General features: G+C 37.8%; 2 protein-coding genes and 1 pseudogene across 13 annotated transcripts in view; 2 read left to right on the top strand and 1 right to left on the bottom strand.

The window, feature by feature from the left end:
• Positions 1–11,655, top strand: part of ATR (ATR serine/threonine kinase) — a 133,658-nt gene extending 122,003 nt beyond the window's left edge. For both annotated transcript variants that reach the window (XM_024245003.3, XM_054552796.2), the window contains 5 exons: positions 1,820–1,976; positions 2,093–2,246; positions 3,445–3,596; positions 7,656–7,761; positions 11,290–11,655. In XM_024245003.3, the coding sequence (XP_024100771.1) occupies positions 1,820–1,976; positions 2,093–2,246; positions 3,445–3,596; positions 7,656–7,761; positions 11,290–11,463 (743 nt within the window). In that variant the 3' untranslated portion in view covers positions 11,464–11,655. The remainder of the gene's footprint in view (positions 1–1,819; positions 1,977–2,092; positions 2,247–3,444; positions 3,597–7,655; positions 7,762–11,289) is intronic.
• LOC112132601 (eukaryotic translation initiation factor 2-alpha kinase 1-like) lies at positions 7,912–10,915 on the bottom strand (annotated as a pseudogene).
• Positions 11,656–12,809: 1,154 nt separating the features above from the next.
• XRN1 (5'-3' exoribonuclease 1) overlaps positions 12,810–16,216 on the top strand; it is a 134,509-nt gene continuing 131,102 nt past the window's right edge. For 7 of the 11 annotated variants that reach the window (XM_024245013.3, XM_063722256.1, XM_009239377.4 and 4 more), the window contains exon 1: positions 12,846–13,027. In XM_024245013.3, coding sequence (XP_024100781.2) covers positions 12,953–13,027 — 75 coding nt within the window. In that variant the 5' untranslated portion in view covers positions 12,846–12,952. Of the gene's footprint in view, positions 13,028–16,216 lie in introns of all 11 variants that reach the window. The other 4 variants (XM_063722254.1, XM_024245011.3, XR_008523940.2 and 1 more) reach the window with 2 other exon arrangements.

Here is a 16,216-nt window from a genome sequence, read left to right as displayed (position 1 = left end):
TCTCCCTATCAGATACTTATCAATTATAAAGGGAAAAGTATAGTAACTTTACAGTAGAGAAATATAAATATAACTGGTCCAAATTCCTTACAAATGTCAAAGTAATGAAAGACAAAGAAAGAGATTTCCCAGATTTGATGACATTAAGGAGTTGACATTTGATGACAACTAAATGTAATGTGTAATCCTGGATTGGATCCTGACCCCTAAACAAAGTGTGCTAGTGGGACAGCTGGTGAAATTTGAATAAAGTCAGAAGTTTGGTTAATAATACTGTAACAATAAGAATTTCCTGATTTGAATAATTGTACTATTGTTATGCAAGATATGAACATTAAGGAAAGCTGGGTGAAGAATATGTGGGAACTCCGTATCATTGATGCAACTTTTTGTAACATCTAAACTTATTTTAAAATAAGACGTTTTTAAAGTTCATATGGTGTAATACATTAAAAATGAATAGATCAAGTTGTCAAAGTTAAGTAGAAAATAAGTGTATGTTTTCATATATAATTTGTATGGTATTTGCCATAACAAATTACTGCAAACTAGGCAACTTTAAACAATAGAAATTTATCATCTCACGGTTCTGGAGGCTAAAGATACAATATCAAGTTGTCATTAGGACCATGATCTCTCTGAAGGCTAATGTTCCTTGCCTTTCTCTTAACCTTCTGGTGTTCTGTGGCTTCTGGATGTATTGTACCACATTGCCTTTATTGTTACATAGCATTCTCTCTATGTCTCTGTGTCTCTATTTTCTCACAAGAACACCAGTCACTGAATTATTGAATTAAGGGCCTTAATGACTTTATCTTAACAACATTACATCTGCAAAGATCCTGTTACTGAATAAGCTCACATTCCCAGGTACCAAGAATTAGGATTTCAGCATATTTTTTTGAGAGATAAAGTTCAATTTATAACATTAAGTAATACTGATAAATTACTATATAATGGGTATTGTGCCAAGTATGTTATGTACATTATTTTATTTATTATTGTTAACATGCCTGATTATCCATCCCTATTTTATGGACAGTGCCAGAGAACTTACATAACTTGTCTAAGTTCACAGTTGCAAAACTGAAACTCAGAGACACTTGAGTCAGAGTTCAAAGAACTTGCTGTTGACTATTTTATTTATGAGCATGAAATATTGTATATGTCTGAGTTTGGATTTGAAAATATATTTTTTCTTTGATAATTTGTGTCAGTGTAAAAAATATATGTATATATACATATATATTGATATGTATATATATATGCAAAATAAGTTCATTCATATGGGACTTAATTCTAAGTCTTGCATTCTGGAACTGTTTGATTTCACAACACTGGTTTTAACTGACATTAATTTTCATCAATAAGAGGCTTCACTTGGGTAAGTACAGTGGTCCCTCCTTATCTGGAGGATTGCTTTCAGAATACCCTCACATACCAAAATCCACACATACTCAAGTCTCAGTCAGCCCTGCAGAACCTGCATGTATGAAAAGTCAGCCTTCAGTATATAGTGATTTTGCATCCCATGTTTTTGATCCATGTTTGGCTGAAAAAAATCACATGTAAGTGGACCCACACAGTTCAAACTCACGTTGTTCAAGGGTCATCTGTATTAAGGGAAGATAATGTGGTTTATTATTTTATTATACAATCAGTAACTTTATGTATGCTTAATTGAAAAATGTTCATTTATTCTTGTTTTTCGATAACAATTTGAATAAAAGTAGATGTTTCCTGTCCAATTTTAACAAAAAAACTTTGCCCCTTTTTTCATTTGGCTGCTGTGATTAATGGATATCACTCTTCCTTGCAGGAGTGTATATGACAGGAAAAGAACTTCGCCAGTGTATGCTACCAAAGTCAGCAGCTTTATCTGAAAAACTCAAAGTATTCCGAGAATTTCTCCTGCCCAGGCATCCTCCTATTTTTCATGAGTGGTTTCTGAGAACATTCCCTGATCCTACATCATGGTAAGTTACCAAGAATATAATACATTGTTATGGTTGAATGTTTATTTTTAATATTTTAGATTTATATTTACCTCATATGGTATATGGATATTTCATAGGCATTGTGTTTCTTTTAGGTACAGTAGTAGATCAGCATACTGCCGTTCCACTGCAGTAATGTCAATGGTTGGTTATATTCTGGGGCTTGGAGACCGTCATGGTGAAAATATTCTCTTTGATTCTTTGACTGGTGAATGCGTACATGTAGATTTCAACTGTCTTTTCAATAAGGTATGTGATGTGAGTTACTCTTACTAATTGTGTTTTCTCTCAATTTCCTTTTCTCAACAACTGTTCTTCCTTGACATACCTGTTAGTAGCAGTTATACTAACAGTTGAGTTATATTGAGAATTTGTTGACTAGTTTTCATCAGTGGATCATGTAGTAATGCGTATTAGGATGGAGAGAACTTAGAAGAGTGATACTGTAAAGCTAGTACTGAATTTGAAGTCCAAGAGCATAGGTTTAGGTTCTGACTCAATTAGTTATTAGTTATGTGAATATGGGCAGATCAGTTCATTTTACTGAGACTCAGTTTTAGAGAGACAGAGTAGTTTAATATGATAGTTTCCAATTCTAGCAACATATCAGAATTATCCAAGAATTTTTAAAAAATTTATAGATACCCAGGAGATTCAGATTCTGTAGGTCTAGAGTGGGGCCTGGGAATAAACTGAGGCAATTGGACCCATCTTTAAGGCCCCCTACAATTTTCCAACATTATAATCCTGCAGGGCAGACTGGTAGGTTAGCGCACTATTTTCTTCACCTCCAACATCTACAGGTTGCCTTGTGCTGTCATAAGAAACCAAGAAAGATCATAGATCCAACTGAGAACAAATCAGAGATAAAATACTGGCATGGGTTAAATCATAGAAGAGAGGAATTTAGGGTAACTGATTGGAGGGATGAAAGGTCCCTAGAAAAGGCAGATTAGAGGACAGCAGAAAATGAACAACTGGACTTCATTATGTGACATGTTTTATTTCCTTTATGTGGGGATGTGAGCATCTGACCCTTGGCTGCTTCTATTGTTTTAAGATGAAAGTGTTAAAGAAAAGTAGAAATATATGAGAATATTTGTATTTCATATTATTCAAGAAAGACATTAAAGAAGTTAATATGAGACTAAATATTGAATGCATAAAATTTCTCTGTAATACTGTTTATTCACTGTACTAAACTCAGTGAAAGGTAAGTCCACTTATCTCCTAGATCTTATCCAAGGTCAAGTATGGTTTCAGTTCCGTAAAAACAAAGGCAGAGCTACACGGCTCCTTCATGTTACAAACCTCTAATGTAATTACAACATAAATATTTTGAGGGTATTTTTGCTTTTTGCTAAAAGAATCTGGACATGAAGTTCTTTGAGTAAAGATTTTTAAATTCGAACATTGTTAGTTTGTAATAAAATGTATTGTTTCTAAGGGAGAAACCTTTGAAGTTCCAGAAATTGTACCATTTCGCCTGACTCATAATATGGTTAATGGAATGGGTCCTATGGGAACAGAGGGTCTTTTTCGAAGAGCATGTGAAGTTACAATGAGGCTGATGCGTGATCAGCGAGAGCCTTTAATGAGGTAATCAGCTATACTTTGTAAATAATTTAACAGTAACCTTGAATATAATTATTGGCCCCTACGTATATTTGTTTTTATATAGAAACCACTTTGTACTGACTGAAATAGTTTTTTAAATAATAGCTTTATGCATATATAATTTATATACCATAAATTCACCCCTTTAAAAGTACATAATTCAGTGGTTTTTAGTGTATTCACAAGATTGTGCATCCATTACCACTATCTAATTTTAAAACATTTTCATCAGCCCAAAAAGAAATTCCGTAGGCATTAGCAGTCACTCCTGATCCCTTCCCCCTCCCACCCCTGCTATCTACTTGTGACCACTCATTTATAATATTTTCTGTCTCTATGGATTTACCTATTCAGGACATTTCATATAAATGGAATCATCTAATATGTGGCCTTTTGTGTTTGTCTTCTTTCACTTAATGTAATATTTTCAGTGTTCATCATGTATCAGTACTTCATTGTTTTTTATTGCCAAATGGTATCCTGTTATATGGATATACTACATTTTCTTTTTCTGTTCATCAGTTAAGAGACATTTGGATTGTTTCCACCTTTTGTATATTATAAATAGTGTGGCTGTGAACATTGTGCACAAGTTTTATGTGGACATATGTTATCAGTTCTCTTGTGTATACCTGGGAGTGGAATTGCTGGGTCATATGTTAAATGCTATACTTAACATTTTGAAGAACTCTCAAATCATTTTCCAAAGCAGTTGTAACACTTTATAATCCCACTAGTAATGTACGTGGGTTTCAACTTCTCTGCATCTTTTCTATCTTTAGATAACATCTTTATCTATCCTGATTATTTTCTGCCTTTTTTATTTTAGCCATTCTAGGGATGTGAAGTTGTATCTCATTGTGGTTTTAATTTGTACTTCCCTAATGACCAGTGATGGTGAGCATCTTTTCATGTCTTTGTTGGCCATTTGTAGATCATCTTTGGACAAATGTCTATTGAAATCCTTTGCCCACTTTTAAATTGGGTTTTTTTATTCTTTTTTTTTTTTTTTTCCTTTGAGACAGGGTTTCGCTCTGTCACCCAGTCTGGAGTGCAGTGGTGTGATCTTGGCTCACTGCAACATCTGCCTCCTGGGTTCAAACGATTCTCGTGCCTCAGCTTCCTAAGTAGCTGGGACAGCATGTGTGCATGAGCCACTATGTCTGGCTAATTCTTGCATTTTTAGTAGAGATTGGGTTTTACCATGTTGGCCAGGCCGGTCTTGAACTCCTGACCTCAAGTGATCCTCCCGCCTTGGCCTCCCAAAGTGCTGGGATTATAGGCATGAGCCACCATGCCTGGCCTATTCTTGAGTTGCAAGAGTTTGTTTGTTTGTTTGTTTGAGACACAGTTGCCCAGGCTGGAGTGCAGTAACGTGATCTCCACTCACTGCAACCTCCGCTTCCTGGGTTCAAGCGATTTCCCTGCCTCAGCCTCCCCAGCAGAGAAGGGGTTTTGCCATGTTGCCCAGACTGGTCTCGAACTCGTAAGCTCAAGCCATCCACCTGCCTCAGCCTCCCAAAGTGCTGGGATTACAAGCATGAGCCACCCTGCCCAGCCAAGTTGCAAGAGTTCTTTACACATTTTGGATACAAGACCTTTTAAGATATGATTTTCAAATATTTTCTTCCATCTGTGGGTTGTCTCTTCACTTTCTTTGATGATGGCCTTTGAAACATAAAAGTTTTCAATTTTGATGCAGTCTAATTTGTTTTTTTTCTTCTGGTTATTTTTGGTGTTTCTGGTGTCATATCTAAGAAACTATTCCCTAATCCAAAGTAATGAAGATTTACACCTATGTGTTCTTCTAAGCATTTTTGACTTTTAGCTCTGCTATTTAAATCTTTTATCTGTCTTCAGTTATTTTGTATATATGGTGTAAGGTAGGGGTCTATATTCATTTTTTTGCATGTGCATATCCAATTAGTCGTAGCACCATTTTTTGAAAAGAATATTTTCCCCCTCGTTTAATTATCTTGGCTTTTTTGTTGAAATGGTCAATTGATTTTCAGCAATATTCTATTGATCTATATGCCTAACCTTACGCTAACAACACAGTGTTTTGATTATTGTACCTTTGTAGTAAATTTTGAAATCAGAAAGTGTGAGTGCCCCAACTTTGCTTTTTTTCCCCCAAGATCATTTAGCTATTATGGGTCCCTTGTATTTCCATATTAATTTTAAAATCAGCTTGGATTTTGATAGGAAGGACATTGAATTTGTAAATCAATTAGGGAGTATTGCTGTCTTAACAATTTGGGAGTATTGCTGTCTTAACCATATTAAGTCTTCTGATCGATGAACATGGAATGTTTTGCCATTTATTTGAATTTTATTTTTTTCATCAGTGTTTTGTGGTTTTTAGGGTCAAGTCTTATATTTAACTTTTAAAAACTGTATTCCTAAGTATTTTATTCCTTTTGATTTTATTCTAAATGGAATTTTTCTTAATTTCATTTTTGGATTGTTCATTGCTAGTGTATAGATATATAATTGATATATATTGATATTGTATCTTACAATCTGCTGAATTCATGTATTAGTTCTAATAATTATTTTTGTGGCTTCCTTAAGATTTTCTCTCCACAATAACATGTCACCTGCAGATATAGTTTTTCTTCTTCCTTTCTAATATCAATGCCTTTTATTTCTTTTTCTTGCCTACTTGCCCTAACTAAATCAATGTCGAAAAGACATGCTAAAAGTGGACATCCTTGTCTTGTTCCTGATCTTAGGGGTAGAGCAGTCAGTCTTTGACTTTTAGGTATGATGTTAGCTGTGGGAAACAGATTGTTTGAAAGGACTTTTAAAGCTTATTTATTCACCTTCATTATTTAAAAGCTGTCTATCAGACATTATGGTAGAATACTGGTTAGTTGGACATATGCAAAAGCAAATTCTCTGAAATAGGAAGTATATCATCATGCGGAACAGTTACCAAGAGCCCCTGTGTTAGTCTGGGTCAGTCAAGAAATAATTTCTCGAGGAAGTAGTTGAGACCTTAAAAGTTAACAAAGTTGACCATGCAAGGGAGAAGAGAGTGTTCTGAGTGATAAAAATATCAAGGCAAGTGAAGTCATGGCCTGCCTGAGAAATACAGTATGTATTCCAGAGGGTATACTTCCAGGAGGTGGTGCTAACAGATGACGCTGGACAGGTAAGCAGGGGCTGGATTATGAAGGTCTCACATGGGGCCTGTTATTACATTATAATGCCTGCAGAGCAACCAGAAGTCATTGAGGATTTTAAGAAGGAATAAAAAGGGGGCAAGGGGTGGAAAGAAATAATCTGATTTGTACTGTAGAAAAAATAGGGTTCTAGTTTGGGCTAACAGCCGGAAAACTAGTTAGAGGTTTATTGCAGTAACCCAGGAAAGGATGATGGTTTACTGGATAGTGTCACGGCAGTAGAGACGGAGATAACTGAAGAGATTCCAAAGAGATTTAGGAGGTGTAATTGCATGTTAGAGGAAGACAGGGCAAGGATGATTCCTAGATTTTTGTCTAGGGCAAATGGGTGGATGATGATTTGGGTAATACAGGAGAAATAGTTGGGAAAAGGTAATTAATTTTATTTTGGAGATACTGAGTTTGAGGTGTTTGGAACATATCCAACTGGGTATTTCCCATAGGTAATCGGAGTTGATGTTTAGAGTACAGAAAAAAGGTCTGGGCTAGGTCTATATGGTAGCTATAGATGTTATATCGTTATTGAAGACATGGTAAGGGATAAAACTCCTTCATTCAACATATAGTCATTTACCAGTTCACAGTATACACTTGGAGATGGCACATAGAACTCATCTTACTCTATTCTCCAAAACACTTCTGACTCCCCTCTATCTTGCCTTTTTTCCTGCCTTCCCTTCTCTTACCCTCCCCTTATACCAAAACAGAAATTTCACATAACTTAATGAAGAGGTAGTAATGTGTATTATAAGAGTATTACCATTACCTTCTCATCCTTCACTTAAATATTGATGTTAGCAAGATTTCTTCTAGCAAAGATAGCATCATACCATAATATTTGTTTTAATTTTAGTGTCTTAAAGACTTTTCTACATGATCCTCTTGTGGAATGGAGTAAACCAGTGAAAGGGCATTCCAAAGCGCCACTGAATGAAACTGGAGAAGTTGTCAATGAAAAGGTTAGTAGAAGGTATAGCTTGATATGGGCTGTAGTCCTCATCTCTACAAATGAACTTGATATGCAGCTATAGTTCTCATCTCTATGCATGAGAACTGCTTGGAAATACTGTTAGTGACTATTGATTACTCTGAAATCTAGTTCTCTAGTATCACAATGCCATAAGTTTTCTTTATTGTCAGTAACGTTAACAGTATTCACATTTGTATAATAAAACTTCATGGCACACTTGTTTAATCATAGACAATTCACAGTTATGAGATACAGTAGGAAAAACTAAAGTACAAATTGCCTGAACTTACAGAACAACAGGTCTGAACTTTAATATCATGATACCAGTATGTCACAAGCTATGTTAACAAATGCAGCAATTCACTTCTTACTTAGTTGAAGCTGCAAAGTTTGCAGATGGCTTTTTGTTGTTGTGGTGGTGGTGGTGGTGATTGTTGTTGTTGTTTTTGAGACAGAGTCTTGCTCTGTCATCCAGGCTGGAGTACAGTGGCACGATCTGTCATCCAGGCTGGAGTACAGTGGCACGATCTTGGCTCACTGCAAACTCTGCCTCCTGGGTTCAAGCAGTTCTCCTGCCTTAGCCTCCCAAGTAGCTGGGATTATAAGCGTGCACCACCACAGCTGGCTAATTATTATATTTTTAGTAGAGATGGGTTTCACCATGTTGGCCAGGCTGGTCTTGAACCCCTGGCCTCAAGTGATCCACCCACCTCAGCATCCCAAAATGCAGGGATTATAGGCATAAGCCACTGCGCCTAGCTCAGATAGTTGTTTTTAATAAGTTAGAATAGATTGAGGATTTGTTTTTTTGGGGGGGGGGCACTCTTACATCTTTAATCAGGCTTACTAAATACTATGAATTATACCAACTATATGCTAATAAAGATTAAAAATTTACATTCCAGTTAACTACCTTAAGAGTTTAAGTCCACTTTCATCTTACTGATATAGCTCGAGGAAGGCTAGACCCGTATGCCCCCATCCTTCATGTCATCCTTAACCCTTTGTCTTGAGAAAGGAGGTTTAGCTGCTTCTTTAGTTCTTCAATTTCTTTTTCTTGCTCTATTATCTTCATCTGTAGGGTGAGATTAATATTTCCAGAATTTTGGAAAAATTCACTCTGTAGCAGTTGAAGAGCAGATGGTCTCTGGGACATGTTCCTTTTCGTTAAGTGATAGATATACTTGGCTTGTACTGGATACCTTTTACTGAGGGATTCCAATATCTGACCAGTTCTTGAACCTGTTAAAACTTCTGCTCGCTCCATTTCTGTTCTAAACAGCTGAAAGAGCTCTAGCAGGATCACACTCAAGCTATATACATATCTAACTGGACAAAGCCAGCCCCGGTCTCTACAAATAGTTTTTGTTTTTTTTAATTAGCAGGTCTCAGTGGCACATTCCTGTAGTCCCAGCTACTTGGGAGGCTGAGGTGGGAGGCTCACTTGATCCCAGGAGTTGGAGGCTGCTGTGAGCTATGATGATACCACTGCACTCCAGCCTAGGCAACAGAGTGAGACCCTTGGCATCATACTCAGATCCTTCCAACTGTTGGGATGAAGCATACAGACAAGTGCCCACTCTGGATATAGGTGTTGGTGTTCTCTTTCTGTTTCTATGGGTCCAGTCTGTGTTCTTTTGTAAGATGTCTGGGCAAGCCAAAGTCTCCTATTTTTACTTGCTGATCAGGGCCATGAAGAAAAATATTTCTAGGCTTCAGATCTCTGTTTACAATTCCCATGTTATGTATGTAAAACACACCTTCCACTAAATCTTGAAAATTTTTTGTTGCAACACTGGCCATAAGGACAGGCAAACTTGTCCACACACTCTTGGCCCTGTTTGTTTCTCTCAGCTAGCCAGTCCCACAGCTGGAGCTTGCACACCTGCATCTGGATGTGCTGCATCAGGTGGTACTGTACCTCGATTCCCAACAAGTTGAAGTTTTCTTTGGAAGATTCCTCAGTGGATGTGAAATTCTCCTCTAGGAGGGAATTACACCTGAGCAGCAGGGGCTGTTTCACAATTGACCAGGTAGACAAACCAGCCAGGCTATTTTCCTGGAGCTCCAGGGATGATTCAAATTCACCGGTGTCTCTTAAGATGGAATTGATGGTGTAGTTCACAGCTTGTTATTCTGATTTTGAGTGTCAGATTCTGCAAAGGGTTTTTCTATTCTGAGGTGAGCTCAGCGAAGATAATGGGTGAGCTGCTACTTTCACCATTTTTAACACCGTATTGGTATCTGTCCTCTGCTTGGTCGGAGAACACTTCCAGAAATGGCAACTGAATGGAAGCTCTGTCTGCTTGTGGTTGGACCACTTGAATATGTTCTGTCCACGCAGTGTGATAACGAATGATATTAGGGTGCTGAAGACCTGCCAGCACCTTCATTCCCCATAGTTCCTTCATGTAATGTGTTTTAGTTGCACCCTTAATCAGGATTTTTTAAATTGCATAATACTGACCATCTAATTTATTCCTGACCTTGTATACTCTTCCATATCCACCTTTTCCTAAGATGGCAAGTTCTTCAAATTCATTTAAGTAACGTGAAGTTTGTGCTTCAAAGGCTACTTCCCTTGATCTGATTTTCTGGATATGAGAAATAGCCTCACAAGGATCCTGATGAACTCTCTCTTTAGTGGACCTCATTAAGTGAGTAATAGCTCTGTGGTGACGTAGTCTCAATGAGCTAAACTCGTCACAAGTGGAAGAAGACAGCAGCCCCAATTTGATAAAGGTCTGGCAAAGTAACTTAAACACCTGTCTTGAATGAACTGGGTTTGGTTCACGCACATGGCTCAAGTGCTTCACCAAAGAAATAAGCGGCAGCTGGTTTGCAACTGCAAAAGGGAAAGTTGGCTGTTGTAGGGGTTCTTTTAATACCTGGAGTTCTGCTGGAACATAAGTCATATTTGGAGTCCAGGCTCTTGGTGGAAAAGTCGATGGCAGATGGCACAGCAACAGTCCTCACCCCGTGGCCCTCCTCTTTGCGCTCGTGGGCTGCAGCACAGCCCACCAGCCCACCCAGCACCACCTCTGAGAATTATTCTTCTAATAACGTTATTCTTCCTTTTGCATTCAGATATGCTTAAGAAATTGTACAGTTCCAAGTAGCTCACTTAGAACACCGATTTGCATGTACTAACATAATGTAAATATTAGGCAGTACAGCATTGTTATTCGAATATTCATTGAAATGTTTAAGTCCTAAACACTTCCAAAGCAGATTTAAAAAATTATTTTTCTAGAATTGTAATGTGTAAATAATTCCCTGGTATTTCACATAGTTCAGAAACATGATCAAGCAGTTGATGTTGAATCAATCTTGCAGGCCTCAAAATCAGTATCACAAGCAAACTGTATTTAATTTCTTCTTTTCCTGTATTTGCGCTTACAAAAGGGGTATTGGTCAGTAAAATGGTATTAACATTTATTAAATGTCAAAATATAAAGAAAGGTAGTAATTCCAAATTATTAACATCTGTTTTTGGTTTTATGTTTCTTCTTTTTAGGCCAAGACCCATGTTCTTGACATTGAGCAGCGACTACAAGGTGTAATCAAGACTCGAAATAGAGTGACAGGACTGCCATTATCTATTGAAGGACATGTGCATTACCTTATACAAGAAGCTACTGATGAAAACTTACTATGCCAGATGTATCTTGGTTGGACCCCATATATGTGAAATGAAATTATGTAAAAGAGTATGTTAATAATCTAAAAGTAATGCATTTGGTATGAATCTGGTTGTATCTGTTCAATTCTAAAGTACAACATAAATTTACGTTCTCAGCAACTGTTATTTCTCTCTGATCATTAATTATATGTAAAATAATATACATTCAGTTATTAAGAAATAAACTGCTTTCTTAATACATACTGTGCATTATAATTGGAGAAATAGAATATCATGTGTTCTTATGGTCAAAAACTGTATTTGCAAGAAACAAGCAAGTCTAATTTCATTTTACAACTTCTATTGATTTCCTTTTAAAAGTGCTAGCTATTGTAAGGATTCACTTGAAGAACAAAATTATATGGAATAAATACTGTGGGCAAGGCATTGTGCCAGACTTGTGCATAGAGCTACCCTCTCCTGCCCTCCAGGAAGTGACAGTCTAGTCAGAGAGATATATAAATATAAATATAAATAGCATATCATTAAGTTCACTTAATAAAACTTTGTTTTAAAGTGTGATAGGGAAAAAATATAAGCCAAGAAGCGTGAATGTGAAAACGAAATAAACATTCTGTAATTTGTGTGATGCTGCCATACTGCAGTCCCAGAATGCAGAATCCAGTGGTCATGAAAGACAGCGATACTTAACATTTCCTGAGATCTTAAAATCCAAAAAGTATTAAATGTTTAAGGTTTTTCTGTAAGTTTTCATCCAGAAGACTTAAATACAAAGTAACGAGGTCACTACATTCAAATAAGTGGAAAACTCTTATATTTAAAACTGATAATTTCACTTAAGTTGATAGAACTCTCCTTTGCTGTCCGGTTGAAAGTGTGATGGGGAAAAATATGATAAACCCGGACGCATGAATGTCAAAACTAAACATTAAATGATTTCGTATCCAAGGTTTTATGTTAACAGTTGCGGGGGGCGGGTACATGGGAAATTTTTTTGAACAATTTGGAAAAGAACGTTTTTAAACGTATGTATTAAGAAACGTAAGCTTAAATTCCTCAGAGAAAAAAAATTATTGACAAAACAATAAACTAAGCCAAATAAATCACCAGATCTTTCGAAATCTGTATGAAAAATACTGAGATTAGCAACCCTAGGAGACAAGCGGAACAAAAATCAGTGTTCGATACCCTTCCCACACCTTCGTGCGGTTTTCATGCCACTTCCAAATCCACTTAGAAAGCACAGCTCTATCCTGGGGCATTTTCGCCCCTAAGTTGAAGCACACCAGCAAACCGCCGCAGATACCCTGACCGCCACTGGACAGTACCGCGGCCTCGGCCGCGCGAGGCCCGGAGGGCTAAGCCCCGCCCCTCGGACGGCCTCGGATCCTGCCGCTCTAGGCCCGGCGGGCGCTCTCTATGGTCGGCCGGGCGGTGTGTTGTCATCCGCGGAGCGACGACGGGAGGCGGCGGCGGAGCCCCGGCGGGGCGTTTGGTTTCGGTTTGGCCCTGACTGGGATTAGTGTTGACGGTCGAAATGGGAGTCCCCAAGTTTTACCGATGGATCTCAGAGCGGTATCCCTGTCTCAGCGAAGTGGTGAAAGAGCATCAGGTGGGTGAGCGAGGGGCAACGGCTCAGAAAGCCGAGGACCCGCGGCTCCGCGGCCCTCTCCACCTTAGAGCGGGTGCTTTCGAGCCACCTCTTTCCCCTCGTCGTCTGGACGATTAGTGGCATTAGGGAGGGGGACGGAAAGTTTGAGGACGCCCGGATGAGCCGAAAGGGGCTAAGGACGCAGGTTGCCTGTGTGTGGACAGAGCCGCTGGGTTCACGGCTGCTCTGACAGCTCCTGCTTCTGCTGGTCCTTCCGCGACTCCGAAATGAAGTCCTGGGAAAGAACGCTTTTACTGTTCTCCGGGTTCCTCCCGGGGAGATGCAAGTTGCTTTTTTCCTTACAGAGGCTGCGAAGCTGGAGTGGGTGTCTTCGTAGGTTTCCCCATCCCACCCAGAGCGGCAGACCCACGTACAAACAATAACAGCCGCCTCCGCACGCAGTCACCTTGTTTACTTTCCCTGATCTAGAGCGCGGCCCACCCGGCCCCCGGCGCCTAGACTTTCCGACGTGGCTGATGGTCCATATTGATGATGCCTTTTGTTACTTTCTGTTATTTCAAAAGCAGCACCAGTCCCCTGTTGCCAAAACAAAAAACTCTTGGGCCGGCTGGGGAGTGGGGCGTAGGGACCTTTTATTTGGAGGCCTCACTGTGTGACAGAGGGGGGTGGGAAACGAATTGATAGAACATTAATACTACTAATAATATTTGGCATGTACTGACCCCAGGACAACGTTAATGTGTAGATTCCAAAAACGTAGTTTATATATTAGAACTGTGGAAAGAGAGGAGAAAGTAGTCGTCTATTAGCTAAACTAGACTTCGGGTGATACTTTCGTGTTTGTCACATTTAATGAATTTGATCTCTTGTCTGATGTTTTACAGAAAAACAAAAAGTTTGAAATTTGTGTAGCTGATTGAATCAGTTGTGATGGGTAGTATTGTAAATAGCCTATTAAATTATGGTTTAATCGGTATTTACGAACAGGAAGGTAGTTTACTTCTGGAAAGGAGTTTTTGTTGCTGGATTCCAGTCAGATTTGGTAGATGAGAAATAGACTACAAAAACTTTCCAAGGTTAGCTTATTTTGAATTTATTTGAAACAGATTGAGTTAGGTTTAGAGAGGTATTTTTCCCCCCGGGGAGGGCTAAAAAGGAAACCAGTACATTGCAGAAACGGAGACATCCAACTTTGGCTTTTCTTGCATCCTTCAATCAGTACCTGCTATACATCAGTCACTTTATCTCTAAAGTGCAAAAATAATGCGTTTGTTATTCGGGATGATTTAATACATAATTTGTTCAGTAATATTTTTATTCTGTAGTCTGTGGCACAGAATTTGGTTTGGTGAAAATATCTTAGATTCTCTTCATCCTGAGGAATTTTGTTACTGAAGAATGAAAATCTCTTTAATGTAGTTTTATGACATGGACACTAAGGATAGGTTTTGTGAAAGCTTTATATAGAAACTAGGAGGAGAATTATTTTTAAATTTCACTGTAAATAAATTTTAAAATCTGGTTCATCGTTGTGATGCCTTTCAAAAATGTTTGATTAAAAAGAGACAAAAGGGTTATCAGCTTCTCTGTTAAGTAGAACTTAAAGATGGTAATGCCTAAATAAGTCACAGGCATTCAAAAGCTAGTCCTAGGCGGGAAGGTTAGGGAGAAGAAGTGAGTTACGGGAAGTCAGTGGTGTGGCCTCAGTAGCATAGGTTTTCAGTTTCTCTGAATCATCTTGTAAAAACAGAAAGAGAAACTAGAAACCAAAGTTTAAAATCCATAAAACAATTACAACAAACCATGTGACATGCTATCCCCATGAAACTCAAAACATAACTAGGTGAGGCAAACTATCAATAGTTTCTAGACACCGTTGATATTGACATCTGTGCAAAAGCGAGAAGGAAGCAATGGGGCAACATCTGATGAACCTTAGAACAGGAGAATTCCAGAATAGCCAACAGTATCCACTAAAAGACTGTTCTGGCCAATTAGATAGCGGTAGCTGAAACAGAGGCGTTTTATTCACTCCATTATTGACTGAGTGAAGGTCTACCATAAGAAAGACCAAACAGGCAGGAGTAGTCTACCTCCTGTGAACACTCAAAACTGACTTGCCAAGGTGCCATTCTAGACCAGAGCCCTAAGGAAAAGGGAGTGGAATAAAGTCTTATGGAAATGTGATGCTGGAAGTGGAATAAAATTTTATGAAAGGGACAATAGAGACAAGAAGAGAAGGAGATAGTCCATATAAAAGTGAGGCAAAGTCGTAGAATCAAGAAATCTTAGAAAACAAACCACAAAGCAAACCACTGTATTTTTTAACACTGCCCAGAAACAGCTTTGTGAACTTATATTCCCTGAACCTCTACTCATTCTAAAAGTTCAAGAAAATTAAATTCACATAAAAATGAGCTACAGAAAGATATTGAGATCAAATTACATACAAAGTTATTATACGAGAAAAAGGGACAGAGTATCTCTCCAGACATAAAAACTTGCAATGAAAAAAATGCACATAAAATAGACCAAAATTATAACCAAAACTATTATCTATTTCACAAGGAGTTAAAAGGCATTAGGAAAATGAGGTAAGACGTGAAAGAACAACATGTATCAATTATGAAAATGTGAGAATGAGATGACAGAGAAAGTTAGAAGTAAATGAAAAAAAATTTCAGAGCTGAAGCCTCAAATAGAAGCAAGACAAGAGCAGATGATACCATTTAAGAAAACAATCGGCAGTGGAAAGATGAAATTTAAAAAAATAAAGTAGATTTAAAAGATTCAAGAAAAAGTAACAATAAGAAAGATAGGCAAAGAAGACAAATAGTAGAGGCGCCTGAAAAAGAAAAAACCAAAGCAGCATAACAGAATGGGTACTCAGTAAATATTTTTTGAGTGAATTAATTTATTAGCTATAGCATATAGCATATAAAATATAGTATATAGAAATGCATATTAAACATGGTATATTAGTATGTTGTAAAACAGTATTTTTTTAAAAAGTGAAATGAAGCCTGGGATTTTTTTTTATTTTTTATTTTTATGAAACATAGTGTATATATTTATGGGGTTCATGAGATGTTTTCATACAGGCATGCAGTGTGTAATAATCACATCATGGAGAATGGAGTATCCATCCCCTCAAGTATTTATCCTTTGTGTTACAATCTAATTATACTC

This window comes from Pongo abelii, chromosome 2 (genome assembly GCF_028885655.2).
Source record: "Pongo abelii isolate AG06213 chromosome 2, NHGRI_mPonAbe1-v2.0_pri, whole genome shotgun sequence".
In the NCBI taxonomy this organism is placed as follows: Eukaryota; Metazoa; Chordata; class Mammalia; order Primates; family Hominidae; genus Pongo; species Pongo abelii.
Note: the sequence above shows the minus strand (reverse complement) of the source record. Positions and strands in the feature narration are given on the sequence as shown.